At 46.2% G+C, this 18244-nt stretch overlaps 2 protein-coding genes across 13 annotated transcripts in view; one reads left to right on the top strand and one right to left on the bottom strand.

Annotated features, from left to right (window-relative positions):
- Positions 1-542: 542 nt before the first annotated feature.
- RAD52 (RAD52 homolog, DNA repair protein) lies at positions 543-14200 on the bottom strand. Of its 3 annotated transcripts, XM_030961067.1 has the most exons (13): positions 14124-14200; positions 11830-12197; positions 8277-8362; positions 6836-6937; positions 6168-6261; positions 4825-4892; positions 4469-4587; positions 4308-4383; positions 3227-3423; positions 2886-3022; positions 2189-2269; positions 1444-1686; positions 1016-1214 (listed from the first exon to the last, which is right to left on the bottom strand). In XM_030961067.1, the coding sequence occupies exons 3-13, from the start codon at positions 8358-8360 to the stop codon at positions 1156-1158; spliced, it is 1260 nt and encodes a 419-aa protein (XP_030816927.1). In that variant the 5' UTR covers positions 8361-8362; positions 11830-12197; positions 14124-14200; the 3' UTR covers positions 1016-1155. The 3 variants fall into 3 exon arrangements, with proteins under 3 accessions (XP_030816925.1, XP_030816926.1, XP_030816927.1); XM_030961065.1 differs by having other exon boundaries at positions 543-1686; XM_030961066.1 differs by having other exon boundaries at positions 543-1686; positions 12076-12197.
- A 135-nt stretch (positions 14201-14335) lies between these two features.
- ERC1 (ELKS/RAB6-interacting/CAST family member 1) overlaps positions 14336-18244 on the top strand; it is a 277525-nt gene continuing 273616 nt past the window's right edge. For 8 of the 10 annotated variants that reach the window (XM_030959956.1, XM_030959958.1, XM_030959955.1 and 5 more), the window contains exon 1: positions 14336-14467. The gene's annotated coding sequence lies outside the window, so the exon portion shown is untranslated. Of the gene's footprint in view, positions 14468-14539; positions 14657-15102; positions 15215-18244 lie in introns of those variants that run through there. The other 2 variants (XM_030959952.1, XM_030959953.1) reach the window with 2 other exon arrangements.

Genomic DNA, 18244 nt, shown 5'->3' with positions numbered 1-18244 from the left:
TGTCCTGTTCAGGAGGTGAGAGGATAGTAAAGGATCTTTTAAGGGAAAAGGAGTGATTAAGTGATGAAGGCAGAGGAGGAGTAAGAGGAATAAATGCTGAATATTCCAAATGTCTTTACAGTTAGAGCAGTGAGGCAAACCATGGGAGTAAGGTCCTGTTTGAAGCCTGAAATTGATTTCAGGATTGGATAAATCCCAGAGTTTGTGTACATTTTCCTGGTTCAGCTCTAACTTGCAGTCATGTGGCATCATTCTGCTTGCCTCCAGCACTGCAGTACCAGGCTGCCCCCATGGACACCCCCTGGGGACGGTGACACCACTCCTGCCACGGGCCTGAGCCCTGCCGCGGCGGTGCCTGGAACTGCAGCTGCATCCACGGGATCAGAACCGGCCAGCCCAGCAGAACTCCTCCCTGTCCTGCACGGAGCTGCTCGAAATGGGTAAGGGAGTGCTCCTCCAATACTGCTTACAAATTCTTCCTTTGGCCTGTTAATTGGGCGGCCCAAGCAGCTTTGACTTTGCTGTGACCTCTGAAACCCTGTGAGGTTTCTGTTTCCCCATCCTAAAGCAAAGGAGCTGTGCAGGTGCAGCACTGACACCTTTAGGACACAGTGCCTCCTGTGAGGCTGTTCAGCAGGGCAGAGGCACCAACACCTCCCAGCAGGGTTTGTTTTTTAAATTCATGTTTATTTCTGTGTTGAAAGGGGTTGAAAGCTTATTTAAAAACAGCGGTGCAGCACATCAGACACCGCCAGTGTCACCCCGGGTGTGCAGCCACAGCTTCTACCTTCTGTCCCCTGGCCACAACCCCCTGCTCCCCCTTGCACTGAAAATCTCCGTGCTGGAATGCAGCACTGAGGGAGAGACAAGCTGTGAACTGCATCTCATTTTTAACAATCCATTCTGTTACTGCTTAAGGCAATTTACAGGTAATATCCACTTGTAATACGGCCACAAGTCTCGCGCTGCAGAAGCACAAATAATGGTGTGGTTATAGAAAAAGGCATCTGAAGTACATAATAACCTGAGAGTACATGAAGTTCTTTTCTGTTGCTTCACTGTAATGTGCAGCAGAGTCCATGTGACACAATTTGGAAAGGCAGCTGCAGCCTTGTGATGTAATCCATGACAGAGGCACAGATCCCACCGGGTGCCTCACGTAGGTTCCAGTCTCCTTTTCTTCAAGCTCTGACTTCTCCTGATGGGGCTGCACCCTGCCACACAGGGAGAAGGTGAGAAATGGATATTTTTTTCTGCCTCTAAGTAGGTTCCTCAATTCTAACTCTTCCTTGATAGGACAGTAGGATGGAAAAAAGCAGTTTTCCAAGAGCACTGTCCCAGCTTCTGCAGCCAGGTCCAAAAGAAAGGAATGTTCCTCCCACTGGACTTTCCCAAGAGCCCCAGTAGTGAAGCCAGAGCTCAGTCCCCTGTGGCAGCACATACCTGGGGTGTGCTGGGGGGCACAGCTGGTGCTGGGGGCTGCAGCAGGGGGCTGCAGCTGTGCCAGCCTGGCAGCAGCTCTGTGCTGGCTCCCCCTGTGGGGTGTCCTGCAGCAAGTGCTCAGCTGCTGGTGGCCACGGGGTGTCTCAGGTGCCTGCTGTGCAGCTGCTGAGGGCTCTGACATTTTGGCACCCGTTACCTTCAGGTCAGTGCTCTCCAGGGAAATGTCCCAAAGTTCAGGATCATCTGGAAGGAATGAGAAGGGGATCCATGACACAGTAGTGTACTACAGGAATGGCAGAAGCCCCAAGACCAGCACGTTCTTTTCCTACAAGCAGTGAACACTATAAAATTTAAACTCTAAAGCATCTCTTATGTCAGTGTGCAGTAGGGTCCTGCCCCTTGTGCCCTTCAGCAAAGTGCAGGCACCACACTGTATGACCAAAATATCCATGGTTATATTGAGAAAAGACACACAATACAGGTTCTGTATTGTGCAGTATCACCTCAGGAAAATGATTTATCAAACAGGTGTACAACTCTACTGAAGAGCCTAAGTGAAACCCCCATAGAGATTGACATCATCTCCCTGCCACTCAGGCAAAGTTTGTATTGTTAAGGTCAGAATCACACTCACACTTTTGTTATTCCAATTCTTCAGAGCTTTTACCCTTACACTGTATTCTGAATTAACCTGGTTTAAATGCCGGTGATTTAACACTTTATTACTCATCACTCTTTGGCTGACCTGCAAAGAACTCCTCTTCTATGGCCAGCTCCTGTTGCACTTCTGCTGGAGTGCTGTGCTTCACAGGAGCATCGGCTTTTGCTACAAGGAGGCAACACAGGAAGAGATTAATACCAGAAATACAGACACACCCTCTGACTCCTTCTTAGCAGAGCACGAGTCTGAAACGACAGCCAGCACTAGCACCAGGTACCCTCTTTTGCCCTAGAGCTAAGGCTTGGAAGCAGAATGTGGGAAGTAACATTCACACTACAACACCTGATGACATCTGATGAGCAACTGTGCTACTTTAACATGGTTCTTAGCCTGTCCATGCCATGTTCCTGCTACCACATGGCCCCAGATTCCCCATGAGCCAAGGGCAGTGTATCAGTAGCTCGGGCAATATCTGTTTGCTTGCAGCTACCACAGCCAAGTGCTGCAGCCTCAGCTTGGATGCAGCAAGTTAATGGTGCTGGCAGCAGCTGCTTTAGGGTGGCTGGAAAGTTGCAGATTTGATGATGCAGGTTTAGAGCTGACATTCCTGACACTTTTGGAACACAGGGGGGGAATATATGACAATACTCCTGCCTTTGGCCTCAAAGGTGTGTCGATGGCACAGCACAACAGCACATGAAGCTGCACTGTGGGTAACCTGTGCCTGCTCTCTCTCTAGCAGCTCTGATGCAAAGTGCCAGGTCTGAATGCCACTGCTCACCCTGTTTGCTGCTGGGAGTGACTCCTGGGACCTGCTGCTTTTTCTCCATCTGCTCCCGGAACTGCTGCTGCAGCCGCTTCTGGCGCAGTTTCCTCTGGTAAGTGGCATCACACTCCATGGCCAAGGAGTCTGTGCTTCTGTTCTCCCACCCACAAACACAAAGGTAAACAGCACCTCAGCAATTACATTGTGTGAAGAAAAAAGTCATTAAGAAATAACAGTAAAGAAAATCCACTGAACTAGTGCTTTATGGCATCTTTGGAATTGAGCTGTCTACGTGTTTTAAAGGCCCAGTAATTTCTAATACAGCTTAAAAAATACATTTATAACAGCAGTCTCACCTGGGAGCATTGGGCTGTTTCTGATCTGCTGTCACAACAGCAGCCTCTGTCTGGCCAGGCTTACAGCCAGGTGTCACCTCACAGGGCTGTCTCCCTGCTGCATTCTGCCTTTCCACATAGCTGCTGTATCTTGCTTGCTCTATTTCAGGCTCATAGTCCTGCATTTTAGCTTTGACCAAGTCTAACTCAGGGGGTACCTGGTCAAGGAGAAAGAAGAAAAGGTTCAGAAATTTCTATCATCAACTTAATGAAATAAGCACTGGTTAAAAATGTATTTTGTTTGCTCTAAGCTGAACAGCAAGTTAGAAACCTGAAATGCTCTTTCAGTACCCAGTAATTCAGTCAGTTAATCATTGAATTCCTGTGACTTTGTGTTGGTTTAATTGTTCAGTGCTGCAGGGCAAATGGTGAGGTCTCCCCACATGCTCTGCAAATGAGAACAGGATTTTACAGCTTCTCACAGCCCCACAAGGCTGTTGCTAAGTGAGTTTATTTTACCAGTCCATTTTCCTGCTTCTGCTAAAGGGCAAGGCCAACCTTTACTGAGTTCTGAGGAAGGTACACCATTCCTGTTTATTAAAGATGGGGTGTTTTGGCTCTGTCATCTTACAAGTTAGTGGCAGTGCCTCTAATAGATGATGTCCCTGGCAAACCAGAGACCTGGGCCATCTTTACCTTGTGAGGTGTCACTTTGGATCTGCTCCTACAGTGTTTGACAGGACTGCCTTGCAACTCTAGGCCTCTAGCAGAGTTTGGCAAGTCCTACTGTGACTGAAGGCAGCTTTGCTATCAAAGACCATGGATCAGCAGCTGCAGAAGGCTTCCTTTTCCCTCCTTCCACAAGGCAGGTGACTGCCTAGAAGCCTCCTGCCCCCAGCTGGTGCACAGCAGCAGCAGGCAGGATCCATGGAGGTGCCACTTGAGGAACAGCCTGCTCTGTGTGTGTGAGCTGTTTGCTAGGAAGGCTGTTGGTCTCAGGAACCCTCAGAGTGAGAGGCACTGCCAGCAGCACTGCCAGCAGCACTGACAGCAGCACTGCCAGGCCTGTGCCTGCAGGAGCAGGGCAGCCCCTGTACTGCACCTGCCGGGGAAGCTTGTTCACGGCTCGCAGGTAGTCCTTGTCCAGGATGCAGTTCCCCAGGGCATTGCCAAAGCACCTGAGAAACAAGAGGGCTCACTGAGACTGGAAACCCTTCATCCCACAGAACCTCTGGAAATGGGCAAGGGCTGATCTCCACTTACTTGAGTGCTCTCTTCAGTCCATCTGTTACTGCCTCCTTTCTTGCCTTTTCTAAGGATAAGGCTTTAGATTTCAGGCCTTCACTGACTCCATACCCCACATCTTCATGGTATGACCCATCCTGCAGTACAATTTCAAATATAAGAGGATTTTATACATGCAGGTGCTGTGCTTTCCCAAGCCTGGGTACTTGCTCTTGGCTGTTTGTTCCACAGCAAGGTCAATGTCTAGGACACCAGCAGGTTCCCTAATGCAGGGCAGTACCCGAGGACTGTGCTCTGACCCATGCAAGGACTTTCATCCACAGCTTCAGGCAATTGCTCAGCTACAGTCAGAGCCAACAAAAAAACCCATTTACCTTAAGCTGAACTTTCACAAAAGCACAGACACCCACGTAGAACCTGCCATTGTTGAGGTCAACGAAGTCTGGAAGGAGATATTTGAAGTGTTAATGTATAAAATCAATAGTGGAAAAGCAACTGTTGTCTATGAAAGTAACTTCTTTTTTATCATCTAGTAGAAGTCTGAATAAGGCCTGAATTTCTAAGGAATAACTAGTTATGGCATTATCTGAGAAAAGTTTGAAGGATGTCAGTCCTTTCTTGACTGAAAAGGGGGAAGGAAAACCGTGGTGCAGAATAGATGGAAAGCAATGAAGTAAGTTGTTCTATTTCTAGAATCTACCAGCCTGGGTTAAGAAAAGATTTCTGAAGGTGGGGGAGAAGGAAGAAGGTAATTTAAGCTGCTGCTTTGACCTACTTCAACAACCAGTCTTCAGCAGAAGCACAGCAGATCTGCAAACAAGGACAACACTCCTCTGGCAGGCACTATTTCAGCCACCAGCATGGAAGAGACTGAAGCTTTAAGATCACCTGAACATGTTATAGTTGAAAAATTTTCCCAAAGTTTTCTGTTGTAAAACCCTCAGTACTGGGTATTAGCTAGAAGAGAAATCTGCAGAAAAAAATGGGTCCGTAAAGATTAGGGGAATATTAACTGAGAGTATCAACTGGTGAGAGTCTAAAAATTACAGGTGAGTATGAAAGTTGGCTTAGGACTGCTGAGTGTTAAATAGTTTAATTGTAATTACTCTTGACTGAGTGTACCCATAGAGATCAGAGACTTGATTAGAACAGCTCCAGAATAATCATAAACACACTCAGAATAATGACTATGCCAGATCTAAAATGAAAACAGAAGCTCCATTATTATTCAATTTCTCTCATTTTTACTAACTGTTAAGACACCTGGAAGTTGCTCATGCCTGTGCCCAGGTGCTTTCAAGTGATGAAGTTGTAGGGCACTTGGTCTGTTCAGCCAGGAGGAGGCTGAGGAGAGACCTCACTGCAGTTACAGCTTTCCTGAGAGAGGGAGAGGAGGGGCAGGCACTGATCTCCTCTCCGTGGTGACAGTGACAGGACCCGAGGGAATGGCCTGAAGCTGTGCCAGGGCACGTTTAGGTTGGGTACCAGGAAAGGTTTTTCCCCCAGAGGGTGGTTGGGCACTGGAACAGCTCCCCAGGGCACAGCACAGCCTGCCAGAGCTCAAGGAGCATTTGGACAACATGGTGTGACTCCTGGGGTGTCCTGTGCAGGGCCAGGAGCTGGAGTCGGTGATGCCTGTGGATCCCTGTCCCTTCCAATCATGTTCTATGATGGAAACTATGAAGCAAAGACTTCTTTTCCCCCAAGAAACCCTTACCAACATTCTGCTGAGTGACTGAGTGAGCCCAGCCATTGAAGCCAAACATTTCATTGGCCAGACTGATGACCTTGTGACCCTCAATGTAACAGACCTGAAAAGAAGAGCACATAAACATAAATATATATATAAATACATAGCCTTGTGCACACATCTTTGCACACTTTCTTTTTAACAGAGATTTAACACATACCATCTTACACTCAGGAAACCCAGCTAAATTCAAGGTTCAGATAATGTGAATAAAAGGCTGGTGGTGCAGCTTCAGGTGCACTCTCTTCCAGCAAATGTGGTGGGGATTAATATAACAACAAATATGACTTCATCAACAGAAGGCAGAGTGGGCACTAAAGATGGTAAATGCAGCCACTCATATAATGTTTCCAATTCTGGGAAAAAAATAGGGAAAACATCTCAGTGTTGCACAAGTAGACAAATATTCCTTTGTAAAAGATGAAGCACTGAAAAATTGAGTCTCTTTTTAAGTGTAAAAGGAAAATCTGTGGCTCAATAAAAGCCAGAACTTATGCCCTGCTCACTTCGCATTCATATCTGCGTATTAAACTACTAGAGGGAAATTAACTTCAAAAGAAAATAAGGAATATTGTAACAACTTCAACCCCAGTTTTCCTGGGAAGAATGGAGTTGAACATCATGTCTGCTCCTACCTTTTGCCCTCCTCCTGCCTGCCGGCTGCTGATGTAGTCGGGGCCCAGCCTCCGGCGCAGCGCGTGCTGGATGGCTCCATACTCGCTGGCTGTGTACTGATACTGGCAAAAACAGGACAGCAGCATCTCACCTCCCTGGTTCAGCTCCCCTCCTCTCCTAACAGCACTGCTTTATCCCACTGCCTCCCACATGGGCATAAGCCAGTGTTTGAATTGGGTGTAACAGGCAAGGAAACACCTCAGGGTGTGTACATGCCTTAGACTGTTCTTTTTTCAGCTTACTGTTCATGGATACAGGCATTAATTACTGAGCTGCAGCAATTATTTTATCATTAATAATCCTAACCACAAACACACACAGAAATTTCTGTATTACTGCTCAAAACCAAAGCATAGTATCTCTGTGACCAACAAGAAACTTGTATTTAAAGACTCCAACAAAACTGAAGATGAACCATACTCCACTGCCACGTGTCACCAGGGCAGGGAGGACAGCAGCTCAAGAAAGCTGAGCTAACTATAGTTTAAATAAGAATTTCTTGAGTTATCCAATTTCTTTGGATAACTCCAACATCACTGGTATCATTGGAGAACATCAGCATCATGGGAAGCCTAAAGTGCTGTAAGTTTAGGTTTGTCTTACTAGAAATCCAATTTACAAAGTGTAGCAAAGCCTAAATGTATGTTTAAGGATTTGAGAACTAAAAAGCTCGTGTTGTAATGGCCTCAAGTGGGACAGAATAGAGGTTTCACCACTTAAATCATAAATATTGAGCATGCATGTACTGGCTGCCCTAACAATTCAGCAGAACACAGAATCTTCTAGTGTGTGTGTGTCTCTGTGTGTGTGCCATATAAATTCCAACTCCTACCAATCTGCTCTATTTTGTATTTAGTTCTATTTAAACTTAAAATTTTATCATTTTCTGATTCTAGAATGCAAGCCTGTAACCAAAAAGCATAAGGAAAAAGGGAAAATACACAAGCTTGTGCCACATTCAGGAACTATGGAGAAATGCCTGTCATGGAGAAGAGAATTCACCACCAAAAGCTCTGCTCAGTCCAGATACAGTTTTCTTTTTTCAAATAATTTTACAACTTTTCAAAATTATTTTTTTAATAGCTGAAAGCAGTTGGCTTTTCTGAACCTGTACTGAGAATATGTGTAAGCATGACTCAGGCCATCTGGGAATAAGAGAGAATAAAATGAGACCCACTTTTAAGGTACAAGATATAAAAACCTTTTGAGAAGAATCCAGACCAATTCATTATAACTCGAGGCATGCCAAGACTACTGCAGAGAAAAAATGTGAAGTGCAGTAGGGTGCAGCATGATTCCAGCCTTACTGTACCCAAGTTTAAAAGGAATAAACATGCACAGCAGATTTCCAGTAGTGTGGGCATGCAAATTTCATTTCCCTGTTGGGCAAAAGGAACTGACCTGTCCAAAGGAAGCCACTGAGTCCCCAGTGTTGGAGCTGGTGCTGCTGCAGCTCTCACTGTCCTTCCCCTGGCTCTCAGGCATCCCTGGAGGTGAGAGAAAATATAATCACTGAAGAGGACAGAACTGACAGTCCATATGAAGACATGGCAAAAAGCTTATTCTAAATATCACACTGGTAAAAAATTATAAATGTGGGTTTTTTTTTCCTTTTAGGTAAATGTGAAGTCACTGTACCATGCTAGCAAAGGAAAAAGAATTCCCTCTTTCAGATTCTTCTGTCTTCCTGGACCACTTTCAATATCCATTAATACTTTGATAAAAAGTAGGGACAACTTTACTCAGCTATACCCTGACTTGTCAGTTTTATTTTAGATTGCTGTTTTGGCTGTAATCACTCTGCCTGGTGCTCCATGGTGCCACATAAACCAACCACGCAGAGCTGAGAAGCACAGAAGCTGTCAGAACTGTAGGAAGTGGTACCAAGAATTCAGTAGATGGCACCCTTTTCTAAGCCAGTATCCAACACTTCCCAGCACAGCACGGCCACTCCCCCCTGCTCTGGAGCAGTGGGCGTGGGGAGATTGTGGATCCAGCTGTGCCAGGGGCTGGAGCAGCACTCCCAAATAACCCCCAGAGATAATCTCTTATTGTACTTGCACTAATGCTGAGCACAGCTGATAGCCCAGCACTCGGACTTTTGTAGGCAACACAAGACAAAATCAGACATGCAAGAGAGCTGGAGATGTCAAAACAGTTTGAGAAAGCCTAAAATCCTCAGCAGATAGCATGATTTGCCAGTCAGTCAGCACCTGGCTAGTACTCTGCTTTGTTAATGCATTCCAGGTGTGGCACTTTTTAAACTAAGTCATTTTTCCAGTCTCTAAACAAGAAATCCAAAGTTCATGGAGGACTTGGCAAACAATTTTCAGAAAAAGGATACTGGTTGTTTCCTTGGCAAATGTGAGCACTGGCAATTATGCCAAGTGTAGCTAAAATTCTCCTTAATTTTGGTTGGCTAGAATTATTCCTCTCTGGTCCCAAACTTGTATAATTGCAGTGTTCATACACCTGAATGCATTTCCATCAGAAGTTAGCAGCAATTTGCAAATGCATTTGGCTTTGGAAAATGGCAACTAGAAAGCAACATTACCAGAAGAAACACTTGTGATTTAAGCAGGCTATTTCCTCTGCTCAGCAAAGAGAGTTCACTGCATGGGGAGGGAGACAATTAGAGAGACATAAATAGTGTGTGTGGCCAAGGGAACTGAAATTTGAACAATACTGTTGCCTCCACTCACACCCCCAAGCTGCCTCAATCAGATCTTAATCACTCTGAGCCCTTGGGAAGAAACAATGACCGAAATGTCACTTGCCTACAAACACTATGACCAATTTATGCAAAGTAGGTGGGTGGCATTTTGATGCAAAATTGCTTAATACCAGTTTTAGTTAAAGCCCTTCAAGCTTTTACATGGTGTGCACCATTATCAGTCTAAATTCAGTTGTCAGTGGTTTGTATTCAAATTATGTGTGAATCCAGTTGGAGTGAAGGAGACACAAGATTAGTTTAGCTTAACCAGTTTAGTTTCAGGCTTTAGCTGCAGGAGCAGCTTCAGCTGTGAGCCTTGTTTAAACTAAACCCTCTATCAGGGCAATGTGGGGGGCTTTGCAGTTGGGGAAGTGCAGCACAGCAAAGCTCTGTGTCTCAAAGCAATTGTCTGAGCATTTCAGAGTGACAGAACTTCGATAGAATGTGGGGGGACAGAATGTCAGAGAACAGAGATGGCACAGAAGGCAATCTCACCCCTGAGGAGTTGCAGCTGCACTAATTACCAGGATTGGGAACAGGCCTGCCCTGAACAGGCCACAGCTGTGTCCCATAAGGATGAGTGCTATAAAAGAGTGGGTTAGCTGCTCAGAGGAGAGTTAGAGTTTGCTGGCTGTGTGGTGAGGAAGAGGATGGAGTTAGTGCTGTGAGGAGCTGCTCATGAGACATCACTGAAAAGGTATGGAAGTTTTGCAATATGATAACAACAATATAAAATATAATTAGAGTAGGGGCTGGGGACAGAAGTTAATTCTGCACATGGAGCTATAAATCTATCTTGGTGCCAGTGCCAGGGAAGGCAAGGTGCTTCCATTCCTCATTGGAGTCTTGTTTCCTCACTGCCCTGCCCTCTCCCCACAACATTTTAACTCACATGAAACATTAATGCTGAAGTAGATAATAAACTATTCACTGGAGTGCCCAAGAGCCTTGGACACTCTCTGAGGCCAGGGCTGTGGTAGGAGGCTGCCTGACTCATTAATCAGTGTTAAAATATGTGCTATTTTTGTAAACCAGAGAGACTAAAAATTAAAGTTCAAATATGTGTTTGAATATGCAGGATGATACAAGCAGTTTATCAGTTTAAATGTGCCCAGGAATTATAATTTACTATCTCTGTGGCAATGGAACGGGGAATTTTATTATTTACAGGGAATTGAGTTTAGCTGGTAATGTTCTCAGGAAGTTTTCTTGTCACTGAGAAGGAGTCCACATAAGACTAGAGGTGCTGCACTGTGCTCCAAAATATTGCCTTGGCACACTAGAACAGGTAAAGAAGCTTAGCAGCTTTTACTACTACCTATTTTGGTCTTGTCTTTCAAAATTTGAACCCATTAGGTACATAATGAGGAAAAAACAATCTCTCTTTTGGGAAATTGGCTATGAAATACTAATTTTCAACAGCACTCTACAAGTAGGTGTATTTGCATGGTGGTGAGATTGAGCACTGCTGAGAAAAATGTGTGTGTACACAAATTTCTGTGCAGGAAATAAATCAATCTACCAGAACTGGTAATCCTGAAGTTAATCTGTTCAAGTGTATCTACCATTGTGGGGCTACAGCAGCAACACCTTCACCTGCCATGATTGTGTGGACATAACTTCTAATTTTCTAACTTCCCCACACACCTTTCTATCCCACTGTCCATTACCCCCCACAAATTTATTTATTAAATCATGTCTTTTCCTATCAGTTCCCCTCTGCCTTGACAGACTGGGTTTTTGAGCCATGCTCTAAGCCTGTGGCAGGAGTGCCAGTTCCCAGCTCCCCTCACCTGTGAGGTGGAAGCAGCAGCTCTGCATCACTTCAGAATAGTTCACATACCAAGCGTTGTGCAAGCACCACAGCTTGGGCAATGCTCAGCTGGAACATGGCTGTTCCAAGGAATTCATCCCACAAGCTAAACAGGACTTCAGCACAGACTCTGAACATCCAGAGGGCTTTTCATTCATCCTTGCCCTCTCTATCTGGTGAGCTTCCTTCACAGAGAGGCTGAGTAAAAAGTCTTCAACATTCTTTCAATAAATGCAATTCCACTGAGCCCAGAAGAGCAAAGAGTTCCACAGGCAGCAAGTGGGAATTAGCAAGCACTCAAGATAATGCCACATACTCAACCTAAGGTATTACCCTAAGAAAACATCCAAAAAAACTCCACAAGTTTTATTTTTCTGTGGAGTTTTCTTTGCTCTGAGAACCCCAAACTATTTTATAAGCTGATTTACCTGTTTCTGACAGAGCTGAGGTATCTCTTTCAAGTGTAATGGGGCAGATGTTCCTAATCAAGACAGGCCTGTGCCACTCCACAGTTTAAAAAGAGTGGGAAAGAGATGATGCAATTGCTTGTGGATAAGCTGCACACAATAGAACTGCCCAGTTGAATTTCTGATATCTCTAGGTAAACAACCTTGATGACTTGAGACAAGTGAAGTAATGTTCTGTTAAGTTCAGCAGGAGGAAAAGATGCTCACTGAGAGGTTACAAATGGAAATGTTTAACTCAGCTCAGGAGACTGAGTGTCTGCTGCACACTAGAGCTGGCCTCAGGTGCTGACAGTGTCTTTTTCATGCCCCTCACTCCTTCAGGCCACGTTCTGTAACAAGAGAAAAAAGGTACAATCACATGGCATGTTTGAGCTCCCTGCTCCAGTTTAAATATATTTGCTTTTTTCACTGTGACAATTCCTGCTCAGCTCCAGCACAGGTCAGGTGGGCACCTCCATGCAGTCCCACTGATTCCACTGGAATCTGTGGGGTTCCAAAAGCACAACTGAACTCTTTTATTTGTCAGGCACTGCTGGGTTTACTCTTGGCATGTCCAGGATCATGATCCTCCCTGCACTGAACAGAAAACACTGTTTCTGGTCCCACTTTTTTAACATTTTAATGAACACAGGGTAAAACTCTTTCTTCCTTACTTTTATACCATTTTGGAAGAGTAACAGTGCGTTTGTGGGGGTGTGTTTCTATTTAGGACACACCTAACATCTGAAACAAAGCTTACCTGGTCAGTTCCTGCATTTTTGGCACACAGGATGAGGAGCTCACCTCACTGTGCTGTTTCCTGCCATGGCAGCCCTTACACAGCTGCCACAAGTGCACCGAACATCAGGAACTGCTGCAAGCTGTTTAGGGACCTGCTTTCCCAGTAATTACAAATCCAGCCCAAACTGCTTGGTTTAGCAGTGTTTGCTGTGGTTTAGCCTGCATAATTTTCAAATTTTGCTGGTCATGCCTCCAAACGTTTTCTTTAATAGCACTGGTGTGTGTCAATTACCCCTTTGCTGTTTCACTGCCCGTTGCAATTTTTGCCTTACAAAGGGTCCGAAAAAGTTTCATTAGTTAAAAATTCACCAACAGCATCCTAGGAGACAGGTCATTCCAAACAATTCCAAATTTGAAATATATTTGTTTTCCAAGAATATAAATCCTGTTTAATTTCTCATATTATTTAATTCCTTTTACTCACTACCTGTATAAAAAATATTTCATTAAAGGGATTGCCTGGTACTCCTGCACAAATAATCTTTTTGATATTATTAAAAAAAATTCCTTATGTCAATAAACAGTGACCAAGGGGTAGAACTGAAAGAAAAGAGAAACAACTCTGTCATTCTAGTTTTTTTCCAGGTGTGAAACAGTAACACCCCACAGGCACAAAACCAAAAGTGAGCCATCTGCTCTTCAAGAGGTTTCACATCCATGCAGGCAGAGTAAGAGATTTTGTTCTGGAGGCCAGAGCAGGCAGGAATATTACTCAAACATCATCAATTATTTACGTGGGTTCTTCTTTCTAAAAGCCTGTGAGGTTGATTATCTGTTTCCATCCTTCTGCCTTCTTAGCCAACAAGATAAGTATAAATTATCTCTTTTTTGGGGGGTACCTTAGGCTTGACAGAAGGCCTTAGATACTGTAGCATGCACTTATGTGCACTATATGAGTCTACAGAAATTAATTTAAAATGGACTCTGCTTCCACAGTAGGAAGGGAAGGTCAGGTTATCGAGATCTCAGTGGATATCAGGCTGCCAGAGGTCTGAGTTATCATATAAATGGTAATTAAATATAATATATAAAGTGTAAAAAATACAATAATACATAAAATATAGGCTATATATAATATGATGAAATAATAGAACATAATTGCAATATAAGCAGTATCCAGCAAGAAGATGCTAATTTAAACAGTGATGGTTTACATGTCAGTAAGTGTCATTCCTTGTGTAGTCTGACAGACCTAACCCATTTGCCAAAATCTCCCCGTTTAGCGTCCCCTGGGAGCAAGGGCTGAGGAGAGGTCACTGCCGTTGGCTCCTCACGCCCTGAAATCCCAGCAAACCCAACCTGGGAGGATTCTGCATGGGCTCAGTTGCTGCCTGCCCGAGGCTCCCTCAGGGAACACCGGCCTCGGGCAGGGCCCTGGCTCGCCGGGCAGGGCCGCTGAGCAGCCGCTCGTAGGGGGGTGCCCGGTTCGGTTCCCTGTGCCCGGTTCGGTTCCCGGTTCCCAGCGCCCGCCGTACCTGGGCCCCGCCGCGGCCTGTTCGCACTTCCCGCTCGGAGCGGCAGCTACGGCGCCTGAGAGCGGCCAAACTTCCCCGGTGGACGCGCGCGGGCGGTGACGCGCGCCGGGGGCGGGGCGGGGAGGGCCGGGCCGAGGGAAGCCCCGCGCGGCGAGCGCGCGCGCCGGGGGGCGGGGCCTGCGCGTGTCTCGCGCCGGGGGCGCGGGCGGGAGCGGCGGAGCAGAAGCGGCGGGAGCGGAGCGGAGCCGAACCGAGCGGAGCGGAGCCGAGATCGGGCAGCCCCGCCCGCCCCCTGCCCTGCCCTGCCGTGCCGTACCGTCCCCTCCCCGCGGGCTGACAGGCAGGTGAGGGGCCGCGCTCGGGGCGGGGGGTCGGGTTAACGCGCCTCGCCGTCCGCTGGGGGAGCCCGGGGCGGGGCGGGGCCTGCGGGCGCCGGTAGCTGCGGGAGCAGCCGCCGCGCTGGGCAGGGGCTGCGGCGGCCGGGCAGGGTCCGGCGGTGGCGGCGGTGCTGTGGCCGCGGAGCTGCAGCGCAGGTGGGTCCGGGCCCGCGGGGGGTGCGCGGGCTGTGGCCGGGCGGAGGGAGGGGGGCGGCCGGGGGGTCGGGGCCTCTCCCCGCCGGGCCCCTCACGCTGTCACCGCCCGGGGCGGGGCGGCCCCGGTCCGGCCCCGGGAGCGCGGCCGCATCGCCCCGCGGGCCCGCGTCCTGCCGGGCACTGCCGGCGCCCGGGCGGGGTTCGGCCGTGCCTCACACGGGCGGTCATTCCTGCTCTGCCCATTCGCCTTCCCGGCCGGGCTTTTCCGCCCTTCTGCATTCAGGCTGTCCTTGGGAAGCGCACGCTTTTGTTATCTCAGTCACCTCAGCCGAGGTAGTGGGGAGCGGTGTCGTGCTGCCCGGACCTTGTGGCCGTGCTGGATTTTTGGTGTTTTCTCTGCGAGCGCTGCTTGGTCAGTTTCATGTATTTTATTGCATCTACTACGAGCCGGTGTCAGCTGACACGGGGCTTTGTTTCTGAGCGTGCTGCCATCCTGAAGCCCGTGTCAGGAATTGCTGCCCTTCCACATCTGTCTCGTTTGGAGTGAGAGCTCTGAAGGTTAGTTAGGAAGCACACGATTTATTGAACCTGGAAGTTTCACGTTATGGTTGGTGCTGATACCGTGTGAAATGGTTTAAAGGGCAGCCCCGGTGGAAATGGGAGATGCAAAGATGTAAAGAAACACCTATGGAGGTGCTGGAGGTGGTGGGAAGGAGTGCACAAGCGGAGAGAATGAAAGCAAATGGATAAAAATAGAATTGTTCTGAAGAACGTGTGTTTTACTTTTTGTCCCAGCACATTTTTGGGGGCAACGCTCAATCATGCAGGATAGCCTGTTACCTCAGATCCAACAGGCTGTAACCACAGAAAGTTGTCTGCTTTGGCTGTGGGGCTGTGATTCTCGAACAATGGCCAGGGATGTCTGCAGCAGTCGCCTCCACCAGCTGCCTGCCCTCCTTTGCTCCCTGAGATTATTGCGTCTGCAGCCGTAGGTGGCTGCACACACATCCCCTCCTGAGCCACAGCCTGACACGGTCCTGGAGTTTGTGTTGGAAACTGCAGCAGCTGGGATGTGTGCCCCAGTTCAGGTTCGGTTGTGAGTCAGCACCCTTAGAGCCATTCCAGTTGGAATAACGTGAGAGAAATCACCGCCTTGCCCGTGCTGCTGTGACTGGAGTTGGTAGTAAAATAAGGGATTTTTTAGTGGTTATTTAGTTAACAGCTGTACTGAATGTAGTTCAGTTCTGGAAGCACAGTTCAGAACTTTTATCACAGAACAGCAGTTCCCAGAACAGTCAAGTCTATGCCTACTGTATCATCCAGAAATTTGGAATTGTCTCAATCCATCAGGCTGCAGGAGGGGCTGCAGCTAGAAAAAGGTTGGGATCTGCTGAATGAAATGTGAGTTTATCGTAATCTTTGATATAATTTGAACTTCTTCCACCACTTCTGGGAAACCAATTTAAGTGTAATTAAATCACTGTTGGGATGTTAGCAGAAGCCTGAACTGTAGAAAACCTGCTCTCTGGACTATATTAGAGCATCATGTTTTTCATGATTTTTAGCATTCTTTTTGATCCTGTCATGAGCTTTTTTGAGATTCCATTCACGTAACTTTTCATCTGTAATATGTGGTTAATGGACTGATTAGCAAAAAAGGCAAGTTTGGTATTTATGTGACCTATTCCCTTTTACTGAATTGCACATCTTAGTGATGAGAGAAATCCTGGCTGGTTTTTTTGAGAGGTCTTTGGTATTTAGTGGATTCTTACTTTTTAAATTTCCTTTCTTTTTTTTTTTTCCCTTTCTTCCTTTGAATCTGCCACTTTCTCAGTTCCTGGTAACAGTTGTATGCTGCTGCATGAATAGAAATATTTCACCATGCTATTGTAACCAGTGCTGGAGTTCCTTGCCCCTATTCCTTACTTGGTGAAGCAGGATACTCTCCCATTGTTATCTCTCATCCCCTCACTGCTCCCTCTTTTCTAGCCTGAAAACCTCTCTAGGGTGAGAGTTTTTTTGCAACTCTTACCTGGCTGAACCACTGGAGAATTGTGTTATATTTGGAGGGTCTGGCTTGTTTTAGCTGAGTATGGTTTGGTCAGAAATATAAGTGTGGAGGGATGCATGTGGCTTTTTAAATAATACAACTAAACCCACAATGTGGGATCCTGACCCTTGCTGGCCACCCTGCTGCAAGAGGGTGGCCAGTGTGGCAAGGAGGGCTCTGTCCATTGCTCTTTGAGCCAAGAGTTTAACTCTGGCATGCAGGAGTAGAGCAGGGGATCCTAGGAAATCCAGTGCTGATGTAGCAGTAGTGGTGTTTTGTAGCACGTGGGTTATGTCAATATGGTTGTTGTCAGGGTGAGATTATGATGGAATTTCTGGAGCTGGAGCATGCTTTGCCTTGCACTGGGATGTTGCCCATGGTGACTTTAGGCTGGCTGCATGGGTTCACTAGTGCTTCTAGGAACTTCTGAAATATCTGTAGTGCTTTGAACATTTTGTTTCTGCTCTTAGGAAGCGGCTTGGTGATTGCTTGCCACCTGTAGGAAAGAGAGAAACAGCCATGGATAAAAACACAAAGTATTTACTGACTTTATACTCCAAAATGAACCTATAAACTCTTTAGCCATACAGTGACAGAAAATTAACATCCACAGGTCTTCAGTCTCCTACATAATTTGAAGAGTCAGGGTTAATTTAATCAGTTTATCCCTAGGAAGTGATATGTGTGATAAAAGTGATATGTTGAAGTTCTGATGCCTGTTGCTTTTTGTGTTTTGCCTTTAAAAAAGGCCCATGATGGGTTTTTTTTTCTTTATATCTGCTTTAAATTTAGAGACCTAAAATTACATCCCAGTCACTGCACAAAAGAAATCCTGGTGCACCTAGCCAGACTCCCTACACCTGAGTAAATAAAGGTTTAGCTGAAATATATGTATTTATTATAATAATAGCAAGCCTTTTTTTGTGGTTTTGTTTGTTTGGGAAAGGAGATAGGAAGAAAGGGGACCGTGATGATGACAGGAGACCCTTCATGCTGCTATCCAGACCTGTGGGTATTATAAGAAACAAAATTTGATGTCAGGTAAAGCTGCTTTTGCAGAGAAAGTGCTGTAGAGTAGAACAGAGCACGTGCTGTGTTAGGTCTTCCTTGCTGAGTAAGTAGATCCCCTGCAAGGAATTGTGTACGTGTGGGAAAGAAATTAACTAGGGAACTGATGAATGAATGAATGAATATTTCTGGCTCTCATTTACAGACTTGAAGGTGGTTTTTGCTGAATGAGATACCTTGTAGGAATGGGAAACAGAAAGGTGTCTAAAAAAGGACAAGGAATCAAGATGTTTCCATGTTCTGTGGTGCCATTCCTGCTAACCTGTCAGATGTAAGAAGTGTTTAACAGGAGTGTCACTTCCTGTTTAGAAATAAAACGCTCCCTTGACAAATGAATGCTGTTTTTTTTCCTTGAAACTGTTTGGTCAGGGTTGATGACCTGCCTTTTACAAAACATACTTTTTTAATATGTCAAAGTTCACCTGAAGATTTTTGGGGATTTCTGAGATGCTTTTCTGGGAAGATTTCTC

Source organism: Camarhynchus parvulus, chromosome 1A (genome assembly GCF_901933205.1).
Source record: "Camarhynchus parvulus chromosome 1A, STF_HiC, whole genome shotgun sequence".
NCBI classification, from domain to species: Eukaryota; Metazoa; Chordata; class Aves; order Passeriformes; family Thraupidae; genus Camarhynchus; species Camarhynchus parvulus.
Note: the sequence above shows the minus strand (reverse complement) of the source record. Positions and strands in the feature narration are given on the sequence as shown.

Bases quoted from the DNA above. Each gene is read 5' to 3' on its own strand.
- RAD52 (XM_030961065.1), bottom strand. From the start codon at position 8,360: ATGCCTGAGAGCCAGGGGAAGGACAGTGAGAGCTGCAGCAGCACCAGC. The intron at 6,938-8,276 runs GTCAGTTCCTTT...TGTTTTTGCCAG, and splicing joins CAGTGGCTTCCTTTGGACAG to TATCAGTACACAGCCAGCGA. The intron at 4,893-6,167 runs GTAAGGGTTTCT...ATCTCCTTCCAG, and splicing joins AGTCACTCAGCAGAATGTTG to ACTTCGTTGACCTCAACAAT.